Raw genomic sequence first — 12,100 nt, forward strand, 5'->3', positions numbered from 1 at the left:
TTTAAATGTGGACTCCAAGCCTGCCAGGCAGGTGCTGCTTGTGATGCTACTGTGTCTAGAGAAACTGAAGCATGGATGCACTTTAACATAAAAAATTAGTTAAAATGGGAAGTGTTATGTTAAATTAATGTGCATCATAAATTAATTAAATGTGAATCATATATAATATTGCTCATAGCAGTTGCTGCTTCACACCGTGTTACTCTACTGAATTTACTAGTTTAAGTTGCATAAAATTAGACTAATTAAGGGATGAGCCAGTGTAATCAATTTATGGCACTGCCATTGTGAATTTAAAAAGAAATGGCAATTTCCTTACAAAAACAAAGTGTGTTTGGTAAAGATGGTATTAATTGGAATCCTATTACCTGTTACAGGGTTTGCAGAATTGTTTTAAAAAAACCTCTTTAACTCAATGGACAGAAATGGTCTGTTGAGACAAATAGAAGAGCAGACATTATTTGCTTAAGATAATGTCTGTGGCAATTTGGCTGAAACTAGCAATTTTGATTCTGAGGGGAATTTACTTTTTGATTGCAAAAGTTATGACAACACTACTAAGAAGATGAAAGCTGTTAAGATTGCAACATATGAATTTGAAAATAATCTGTTTTGACCACATCAAATAAAAAGCTGTTGGCATTTGCACAATAGGTACCTGCTACAGAATTGAGCTTTGACTGTAATCTTGACCCCTGCTTCTACAGCATTCAGTGAAAATAAATGACTTGGCAAATTAAATTCATTGTGCCAAATGCAAGCTCAGTTTCTTGCATAGTTTCAAGTGTGTGTAAATAGTTGCAGAATGATGCTACCTAGTTTCAGATTTTAAAGTCCTCTTTGATGTTGTTTTAATATAAAGCTTTTGTAAGGGATGGTTTCTCTGGGCTTTTCTTTTGCTACTATTAGAACACATATATGCGAGAGGTTTCAGAAGGTGACCTTTACTGCTATGAAACAGTAAATAAGCCCTCATGCCTTCTTATGTTTAATGAACTCTCATTCTTAACTGGTCTGCCAGAATTCACACACTTCATGTTTGTGACATTGGAATCTGTCATGTTAGAGACTCATCACATCAGTCCTTTAATGCCACTTTTGATCCTGAAATGCAGGTAGGCATTGTCTAGGAATGGATGTGTTGCCTGAGTATGAGCCAGATCAGGTGCAGCCAAATCTGGCCATGTTTTCTGGTTTTGTGCCCAAGTTAATTAGCTGTGCCAGCCATCAGGGCTTCTTACTTTGGATTCAGCATGGCCCTAGCATGTCCAGTCTGTTCCAGAACAGGCTTGTAGGCTTGCAAAGCCTGGTTTGCACCTTCTGCATTACCACAGCAGAGTGCTGCTGGCTCTGGCAACTCATAATGTTCACATCATAGCCTTGTTCGTACTGTTCATGGAAAGAAGGAAGGCAAAAGCTTTTGGGAATAAATAGTCTTAACCCTAGAAAAGATGAATCATAAGTTCATTTGTAAATACTGCTTCTACTGGTTCCAGTATCTGAATATGCTGGAGTGCCATGTATGTCTTCTATTATTTCTTTCCTCCTGAGCATATATATATATATGAGCGTATATATATATGTGTGTATATATATATATGTGTGTGTGTGTGTGTGTGTGCGCATCACTGGCAGCATATATCACTGAAATTCACTTTAGTTTTAAGCCTTATCAAGGTGTCAGCATGAAAGAGTCTGTTTTTTTGTGTTTGTCCTAAATATACTGCCAAAAGGATTTCTTTATAAAAACCTAGTCTTTTGCAATACCTCCCTAAAGCAGTTTATAAGATATAATTTTAAAAGGTAAAACCTCTTTGAAAATAAGCATTTTTGTGCTATCGCACTGATTTGACGATGTACCTTCAAAGTTAGATGTGTTCCTAACAACATGAGAAGTGTGTTTGTTTTCCTGCTTGATGACTGACAAGTGCTGTAGTTGAGATACGCCTCTGACTCTCTAAGCACAAGGACAAGGCAAAGTTTTCATTTCTGTGCCAAGAAACCTGGGACTAAAGCTCCTAACCTTTCTCCTCTGATTATTGTAACTTCATGCCAGCAAAGTCTGTGGGTCTGAACAAAAAAACCCTTAGAAAACTTCCTCTTATTTCTCTAAGAGGAACCATTAAATTTGCAGTAGTCTCTCTTCAGAGTGATTACTAGATTAAAGGTCTGCTGTAAGTGAGCCTGCAGTCATTGAGCAGAGTGTTTTCCAGACATGACCTGAGACAGACAATGCCTTCCCTGTTAGGAGCTTGGCTTTGCTCCTTCCCCTGGGGAGCTACTAACACAGCTTACAGGAAATGAATTTAGAAAACATTTGTAAGGATTTGTTTCCTAGGATGGGTAACCATGCAGAATGTGTCTTTCATTGAACATACATACCTCAAAAAGTGTGAAAAACTCACTCTGAAATACAAGGCAAGCTAGCTGAGGGTTTATATATTTTTTTTGTTTGGCTGTGACTACAGGAATGAATAGTATGTGAGGATTCTCCTTCAGCAGCAGTAAAGCAAGTGTTAGGATAATGCTGTAAGAAACAAACAATATTTTATTTTATGCCTTCCATCTAGTTTAAGGCAGATCATGTAAGTTCCCTATGCAGCCAGTACGCAGAAGGGAATGCTTCCACACCTGCTCAGATTTTTCAGGTTGTAGTGAGTGAGCCATTCCATCTGTCCTCCTGCATGCTCATTGTGCTGGGAAACCTGCAGTGGCCTATCTTTGTCCTTGCAAACTGAGAGCAAGCAGGCTCCATGTGAGTACCTCTCACTAAAGTGCTTAAAATGAGGTGCAGCCAAGTCCAGATCAAGTTCCAGAACCATTGGGACAAAAGAACAAGATTATGCTTGGAAAGTGTGCTGAACCCTAAGCATACTGTTTAAAAAATGATGTATATTAGAACTGATAATTTTTTAACCGCCTTTATCTAACTATTGGCACGTTAATACCTTTTGGTCTTAGTAGGTATTCTATATTTTTATTGGCTAGAGGCTGAGAAAGTCTTTGTCCATCTTAAGAGTTTAGAAGAACGATTTATGTCTGAAATTACACATTGCTTTGCAGATCTAATATCTAGTGCTTCAGTATCGCTGTAAGAACTCTCATAAAAGTTAATAGTAGTTACACAAAAGGTAGAGGGTGTATCCTGTTCACCCGTTAGAAATGTTTCAGATAAGAGCTTCACAGTTCCAAGTATAAAAACAGCTACTGACAAGCCAGCCTCTATGGACAAATAAAGTAAAATCGATGTGTGTTTGCCTGTGCACACAAATACACTCATCTTGAAATACATGTACTCTTGAATTAAAAAAAAAAAAAAAATTGGAACTGACAACATTTTCATTTTCTAAAGTTCTTCGAAGTTTGTCTTTCATCCTGCAAAGGTTGATGACTGATAATGCTCAAACAGGTCTATGAATCTGCACCATTTCTCAGTAAATACATTCAGTTTCATTAATTTGTTCCATGATTTCAGTTTAAGCAGATAAGTAGGGAGGCAGCTGCAGTTTTTCATTGATGAGGAATATTCAAGGATTTCTTTTTTTGCTGCTCATAGAGCACTGAGAAATTGCTGTGATCTTTGCTGACTGAATTCAAGTTGGCTGTATGCTGCATGGTATTTCAAACACATTTGTGGTATTGTAGCCTCATGATGCTGATAAATTCTCACAAGACAGCATAAGAAATTTGTGATGAAGTGCAAGGAGAACTTGGGTAGGTCTTTCTGTGCTTGCTGTGATTTCTGCTATGCAGTGGGAAAGCTGAGGCATTGGCTGTGCGTGATTAATCTTGCATGTTTGAAACAGGAATGGAAAGGATAGAAAAGAGGAGATGATATACATCCAGAATGAAGCTGGGTTATGTTTTTAAGGCTCTTTACTTTGTGAAATTACTGTGGGTAGGAAAACTGGAAAAGGGAGGAAAAATGAAGCTAAATAATGTGTCTGTTAAGTGGATCAGCTCCTAATCTCCTTTGCTTTTTGTTCTTCTTTCTTATGAACTGTAGAGCTTTAGTATTAAGATAAAACCTGTTCACATTTCAGTTTACATGAAATAAGATTGATTTTGTTTTAAATGCTAGATGTGGGAGAACTAAAATTAAGTATTTGAGCCTTTAGTTAGCTGGAAAACGTTACTAAGAGTAGCTCCAGTTATATGTCATGTTCCAGTCTGGTTTTAGCAACAGGAATCTATGAGAATATTCAAGTTAAAGTTTCATTATCTCACCTTCATATGTTTGCACCAAAGTGAAAAATGCAAGGAATTTTCTGGCTTGTGCAGAGGACTCAACTAAAACAAGTTTAATGAGGTACCGTGTTTGGTTTTGTACTCAGATTCATATTAGCTGACACAAAAAGTTGACAATTTAGGAGGCAAGGAAAAGAGCACAGTGCTGATATAACAATTGCTATCTGAAACCATGCAAACCAATACTTGAAAAGAAGCCAAAAATAGCTAGAAGAATTCTAAACCTTGAAAAAAGAAGCTTTCTTTCACTTACTGAGCAAAGCGAGCAAAGTGCTTTCCACTGTTTAAGGTGGATTTTATGGTCTCTTGTTAACTTCAATGTAAGGTAAAGAAGCATTTTTGGACATTATTCCTCTTTCACCAGAACCAGCATTCTACTTTGGAAATGATGAGTACTATGTTGATGAGAGTGCTGGCTACATTGAGGTCCGTGTCTGGAGGACTGGAACCGATCTGTCCAAAGCCGCCTCTGTCACGGTGCGGTCGCGCAAGTCTGAGCCCGTAACTGCAGAGGGTGAGTTATTGCTTCCCTCCCATTTCACACTGCTGCTACTCTGCACATGGTGCTACACACTGCTGGCACGCGCTGGCACATCTCACAAGTGCTGGTTCAGTGGGTCTTGGTACAGCTTCAACAACATAAAATGGAAATGGTATGTGTCTTGCTATTAGCAGATCTCTTCCTCTTAGAGCAAATTAAGTGGTTACAGAATTTCAGAGAAGCAGGAGTAAGAGCTGCTGTGAAGTATATTACAAAGAGAAATGCCTTTAAATCTTCATATAAAGACTGCTACAAAGGCAGTTGATTGCTGCCTCAAGAGCATACTCTGGGCACAATTACAGTCACTGGCAGCATGCTGAGTTTGCTTCTCTCATTTTTACTGTAGGCAATGAGAAATTATTACCTATGGCAATTACTGTAGGCAATGAGAAATTATTACCAGGATTGCTTCAGCTGTGTGTTTCTTGGATGCTTTTATAGAACCTTTGTTGGCAGAATCAAGTGTTAGCACACTCTATTTTTTTTCACAAGGCATATCATAATGTTTAAACTAGAATATTCATATAAAGGCAGCAGAAAAATTATCTTCCTTAGATGCTTATCCTGAGTCTAACTTTACTGTTATTTCAGGAATATCTAAACATAATATATATGTATGGTGTATGCATAACACAATATACATAACATAGATGTATTTTTCTTATGAAAAAGAAATTATTAAGTCTGAAAAAATACATGATTGCTTCAGTTCTGAACTTGCTTTTATGATCTGATATCTTTATCAAATCTTGAATAATTAAGTTATTTTATTTCTGGTAAAAAAATATCTTTCTTTACAGTAAGGATTTTCATTCATTTTGCCAGGACGTCTAGGATTAAAAGCTGGGACTGTCTCAGCTCTTGAGCTCTCTAGTCTGTTGGTCACAGCATGAAAGCTCTGACATGGCTGGCTGCCTGTAAAACTATGAACCTGGTTCTTTGCCTTACACAGTACAGCAGTTTATCTGCTGCTCTGAGCTCTCAGTCCTGGAGTCCTGCCTTAGAGGCTTAGCTCTAGGGGAGTACAACAGTAGAGCTGTTAGGCAAGTGCCCATCTGATGATGGCCTTAAACCTGGCCAAATTTTGCCAAATTCACAGAATTCCAAACCTGATTTCCATTTCAATTTGTTTCCCCTAAAGCTTTGTTTCAGGAGCTCTGCTGTTTATTCTCCTGAAAACCTAATGTTAAAACTGAGTCCTTCCCTAAAGTCCTGGATACCTTTAATGCCTTGGTCCAAGACAGTGTCATGTTTTAGTCAGTATCTTGTTTTGTTTGCCATCTTCTTATTGACATGTTATGAATTGGTTTGATTTGTTTAAAAGAAAACAAACCCAGATCAATCTTCTTTTAAGAGTAAGATAACCAACCTCACCTGATGTGTTCTGATAAGAATTTGACTTGTTTGTTTTCCGTTCATTCTGTTTTACACAACTTCTCTGAACAACAGTTCTTCCCCCAGTCAGTTCACTGGCCTTGTCTCCTTTCCTTTTTACATTAATCTTAAAACTTCCATCTTTGTTACAAAATAGTATGAAATTTCTTTCCAAAAGACTTTCCTTCATCTCCAGAGTCTCTCTGAAAGCTTTTTGCTTACTTTCATTTCTCACTTCAAGCAAATTTCATTAGTTTTTCTAGAAAAACTGTTGGTTTACAACAGAACAGAATCAGCCTCATTTTGTGACTCAAATCATCATTAAACAAAAAGTTAGTAAATATTGACTTACTCTATTGTGTAGTCCAACTTAAATACCAAAAGATAGTTTTGCTTTACATGAATGCCAGAATTTGGCAAATACTAAAGTTATAAAGGAAAAATATTTACCTACAGTTAACTGCCTAATGATAGATATTTTTATTTTTGATTACATGTAATGCTGTTTTTATCTCTTTTCCTTTGGTAGCTGGAGTAGATTATGTAGGTATCAGTCGAAACCTGGATTTTTCCCCTGGAGTCAATATGCAGACATTTCGTGTGATAATTCTGGATGATCTTGGACAGCCGGTGTTGGAAGGAACAGAGAAGTTTGAGCTTGTGCTAAGGATGCCCATGAATGCTGCCCTTGGAGAACCCAGCAAGACCACCATCTTCATTAATGACTCAGTGTCTGATTGTGAGTAATTTTTTTTTTTTTTTTACTTTTTCATATTTTGGAGATGATGTGTTAAGTCATTTGCTGTCTGGCCTCTTGTGTTCTGTATCTGGTGCAGTGTGGCATGAGTAAATGTGAAATTATGGAGGGAAGATATGATAACTTCTGCAGTTATACTTTACATGTGCTTTCTATGTTTTTCTGCCCAGTGCCAAAGATGCAGTTTAAAGAATCTGTGTATGTAGCCAATGAAAATGATGGGCAGGTTTCTGCCATGGTATATAGGAGTGGGGATATCCGATACACATCCACTGTGAGATGCTATACAAGGCAAGCTTCAGCTCAGGTTATGATGGACTTCGAAGAACGCCCTAATACTGACAGTTCCATCATCACATTCCTTCCTGGTAAGTTCTTGATTGTATTTTAGAAGCCTTTAGTCACCATGTTTTCTTTTGTTTTGCTTTGCTTTACTTTGCTTTGTTTGTTTTATTTTGTTGTGTTTTAATTGTCTCTTCTCATAAAGTAGTGTCAAAAGGATCACTCTAGAAAACAAAGATTTGGATTTTTTCATGCACAATGGAATGATGTTACCTTTATTTTCTTCACTTCTGACTTAGAGCAATAATCACTAAAAGCCAAAAGTGTATATCTTCATTTAGGTTCAGTCTGAGTGCCAGAATCTTTTTGATAGCAAAAGCAGGTTTGGCATAGCACAGTAGAAGCCCAGATCTGCTGTCAGAAAGGAAACTTCAGAAGTTCTGCTCTTTGTTAAGAAGTTTTCTGGCAAATACATTTGACGTGCTCTGAAATGAGTAATAGATCTTTCAACAGGTATATAGCTTCCTAATTCCTGTTTGAATTTTTTTCTCCCACCAAGACTTTCCTAAGACCGCCCACGAATATCAGGTACTTAATATCCCACATTTCATCAGAGATGAAATGCAAATAAATCAAATGTTACTATGTTGAAAGAATACTGCCTAATTCTTTCTACATGTGCAGAAGGCAGTTTGGTCTTCTAGCCTTTGAAGTTCACACGCATGTGATATTTTTTACAAGTCCTAAACAAGTTCTGTCCTCAGCATTAAATCCTTGGTATATCCTTATCACAGAAATTACAACCTTTGTGTTTCTGTAGACATGTATCGCTTGAAAAAGTGAGTTGACTACTCTGTCTTTATTTAGGGCTGGCCTCAACTTTTCATGCTGTCCTATACTCTAGACCTTTGTCATTGATTCTGTGCAACCCGGAAAGAGTCCAGCTAGTAAGAATTAATGGATCTGGGCCACTTAGAAGTGATTTTTCTCTTTTCTTGAGTGTTGCTCTACCATTTCTCTGTAAAGACAAGTAACAAAGAGGTCTATTAGAATTATATTTTGACTCTGCATATTGAACGTGCAAGACATGTTTAATATGCAGCAGTTTCATTCCAGTTTTCACATTTTCCAAGTAACAATAAGCAGGGTGAATATTTTGCATTTTTTTTTCTCCTTAAGGGATAATTGATTTTTTATAGTGAGGGGAAAAGGCAAACTCAGAAAATGAACACAGTCAGCATCCTGGTCTGGTTCTTCATCTTGAAGAGCCTTGATCTTATTTGCATGTGTAATGATGAAAAAATACAGTAGCTTGACCTCATCTCTCTCCTGCTGTACTGTTCCTTTTGTCTGGGATGTAGGAGTCAGTCCCATTAGGAAGAGCCCACCAAGTCATGCTGGGTGCCAGACACTGAACGCTATTCAGAGGTCTTGCTGCTTGTGTAAAAGACATAAGAAAATATGTTCAAGTTTCTGAACATCTAGTAAGTCAGGGCACATTAATTTGTGAGTGCGAAATTGAGAGGTTTGATACTCCAAAGCATTTTTAAGGCAATCTTCACTGTCACTTGGAATCAGTGGGAGTTCAAAAGACCTTAAAGTCAAACGGAATAATAAAAGTGAAGGTCCACATAGCTGGAGGGTGTCCAAGCGAAAGAGACTTGAAGTATAAAACTTCAGGACAAAATTGCCATTAGTATTAGTAATGGTAATTAGTAATTAGTATTATCATTAGAAAGGTTTTATTGTTCTGTTTCATTGTGCAAGTATTTACTTTTTTAAGTGGACTCTATAGAAGAAATCACTGAGAAGGAGCATTTTCTTCTTAGGTAAAACGGAAGGACTGATACATGTAAAGTGGACATAACAAATAGAAACTTGTCTTACAGAAGTCCCAAAATGGGGGATTCCACTTTAATGAGTTTCCATAGAAAAGTAATGATTGCTAATTCTGCTTTCACTGCTGTCATTGCTTATTAACATGTATGGTGTCAAGGTGGATGCCTAGGCCAGCAGGATTCAGGTGCCTTGAGCTTGGAGAGAAGTGCTGTATTTAAGCAAAGAACACCTAAGTTCTGCCTGATAACTACCTTCAGAATGATTGCAGGTGAAAGTGAGAAGCCTTGCACGCTGGTGCTTACGGATGATACTTTCCATGAGGAGGAGGAGGAACTTCGCCTGGTTCTTGGCACTCCAAGAAGTGACTCTTCCTTTGGTGCCTCTATTGGCGAGCAAAACGAGACGCTGATAAAGATTCGGGATGACGCAGACAGTAAGAGAATAGCTTATTATTACTGGCTTTTGGAAGCCCATCTGTGTGCTCTAAAACCCCTTTTTTTTTCTCCTAATGACAGAGGCTATCATTAAGTTTGGTGAGACCAAATTTAGTGTGAGTGAACCAAAGGACACAAGGCAAGTAGCAATTGTGAAAATCCCAGTGCTTCGTCTGGGAGACGCTTCCAAAGTTTCTGTTGTGAGAGTTCATACAAAGGATGGATCTGCTACTTCTGGAGAAGACTATCACCCTATATCAGAAGGTAGGATCATACTTACCACATCCAACTATTTGTTTTCATTCATGATTCTAGCATAATTTTTGAAAAATGAAATAAATCTGTGATTAGAATATTTTGCAACCACATCCCAAACTGCATTTTCCTTTTCAGCGTGGACAAACTAAATTTGAACAGGAGTACCAAATCCCCTGTGGTTTTCAACAGCCAAATGCTGTTGGTGTACTAATTATCAGTGAAGATATTTACAAAAGGATTGTGACTCCTTTGAAAACATGCGTAGCTCAAGAAATTGTGGAAGATGTGTGACTTAAATCTTAGTTGTATTTGCAGAGTGTAATAATTCTACTCTGAAGAAACATCTACTCATAGGTTATGATTATGTGGTTGTTTCTTGATTCATTAAGAATTTCTTCTTCAATTCATTAAGATAATGGGATTTGCTGTATGTAGGAATTAATGTATATTTCTTTTTCTGTCTTTGTAATAATAAAGCTTTCCTTCTGTATTTCTGAGTTCACTGCCTTCTGCTCCACACTACTAATGAATGAGTTGAGAAGTTGTACAACAGAATGAGAAATTTCTTAGCTGATAAACTTCTTTCCATTAATGGCCCACCTACCTGCTTTAGGCAATGACTAATGCAGTTTATGGCATTATGATTTTTTTTCTTTTAAAGTTTATGATAATACATGATAGTACTCTGTGTTTTAAGGTTAATCATTCATTGCTGGAGTGTTTTCATAGTTTTGGATAAACTATTTTGGCATCCAGTCCAGCTGAAATACATTACTTAGCTTTGAACATCCAGCAACAACATTGCACTATATCTTCAAATTCCATAGCAGTGGCATTTCCCACTAGTGATATCTGAAGAGGCAATTTGTTAGCCACAAGAAAATCATCAACCCAGAGCTTGCTAATTCCAGTCACTTCACTCCTGCATTGTAGAGTTTTGCTCTTTCCCCCTGAAAACCACAGGAACTTGTAGTGTCAGCTGAAACTTATCCTATATGCACATTACCAGTAGGCACTGTCTTGCTTACATTCTCCCTGCTGTGTACCAGCAGCACATGGGAACAAGGTTTTCAGGGAAACCTATTACTGCAGAACAAGGGGCTCTCAGCCTCTGCCCCCAGACCTTTGAGAAAGGTCTGTGATGAGCGGAATTTCCCCACAAGTTTCAGAATACCTGTGGCTTTCGGGAACCTGCATATTCAGCCATAGGTACAAAACCCACATCAATAATTGGGTTTTCTGAAGGAAGTGTGGCAAACTGAAAATCAGTAAAATTCTTAGGTGTCACACAGCTGAGAGTTCATATGTTTATTACCCTAAAGAGTATTTCCCTGGCTTAATAACACTTGGCATTAGAAGCATCATTAGATCACTTAATCAGACTCACTGTGGATTGCAAAATTCTCCCAGTTTTCCCAAATTATTTCTGTATTGATCCAAATAACTTTGCTGAGAAAATATATCCTTTAGAAAGGGCATCTGGTCTTTTGGAGAGGAAGTGCTTCTTAGCATTTTGCTTTACTGATCAGTCTCTATCACCTCACTGTGCCTTATTTCCCATATAGATTTCAGCTTTAATGCACTACTGCTTTTTGTGCCTGTCCCTTTAGAGTGCAGAGGTCTTTATCATCTGGTATATTTTGATTATGGTGGTGTTTCTATATACCAGTGAGAACATCACTATCTGCAAGTTCTTCCAGTCCTAAGTTTCTCTTGGTTATTTCTGTACATCTTCAAAGTAAATTTGACATCCTTTAAATATTAGAAATGCACTTATTATTTTGGTTATTATCACTCTCACGCTTTCCAGGCACAAATGCTAAATAGTTTCTGTACTTTTTATTTCTTTAGTAGTTAATACAGTCAAGGATCATAGTACTCCCTATCATAGTCAGTGTGATGGGTTGATCTTGGCTGGGCAGTAAGTGCCCACCAAAGCTGTTCCATGACTCCCCCTCCTCAGCTACAGAGGAGAAAATATGACAGAAGTCTCATGGGTTGAGATAAGAAGAGGGAGACATCACTTACCACTTATCAGCATGGGGAAAAAGACTCAACTTGGGAAAATTAGTTTCATTTTTTTTACTAATCAGACCAGAGCACAGTGATGAGAAATAAGACATTCCTCCCACCCCTCCCTTCTTCTTGGGGTAGCTTCACTCCCACATTCCTTAGCTCTGACTGGCTCGAGGGAATAGGGGTTGCAATCTGGTTATCACGCGTTATTTCTGATGCTTCTTCCTCCTCACACTTTTCCCTATTCCAGCAAGAGGTCACACCCACTGGAAACAGTTCTTCAAAAACTGCACTATGGGTCCTTCCTGTGGTCTACAGTTCTTCAGGAACTGCTCCAGTGTGGAGGTCACC

The 12,100-nt window shown here is 37.9% G+C and overlaps 1 protein-coding gene across 2 annotated transcripts in view; it reads left to right on the top strand.

Annotated features, from left to right (window-relative positions):
- FREM2 (FRAS1 related extracellular matrix 2) overlaps positions 1 to 12,100 on the top strand; it is a 117,584-nt gene that overhangs the window by 75,036 nt on the left and 30,448 nt on the right. For both annotated transcript variants that reach the window (XR_012579024.1, XM_074535376.1), the window contains exons 7-11: positions 4,613 to 4,762; positions 6,693 to 6,902; positions 7,091 to 7,288; positions 9,310 to 9,474; positions 9,557 to 9,739. Coding sequence is in view for 1 of the 2 variants with exons in the window: in XM_074535376.1 (XP_074391477.1) it covers positions 4,613 to 4,762; positions 6,693 to 6,902; positions 7,091 to 7,288; positions 9,310 to 9,474; positions 9,557 to 9,739 (906 nt within the window). In the remaining variant the exon portion in view is untranslated. The remainder of the gene's footprint in view (positions 1 to 4,612; positions 4,763 to 6,692; positions 6,903 to 7,090; positions 7,289 to 9,309; positions 9,475 to 9,556; positions 9,740 to 12,100) is intronic.

This window comes from Zonotrichia albicollis, chromosome 2 (assembly GCF_047830755.1).
Source record: "Zonotrichia albicollis isolate bZonAlb1 chromosome 2, bZonAlb1.hap1, whole genome shotgun sequence".
Classification (NCBI taxonomy): domain Eukaryota; kingdom Metazoa; phylum Chordata; class Aves; order Passeriformes; family Passerellidae; genus Zonotrichia; species Zonotrichia albicollis.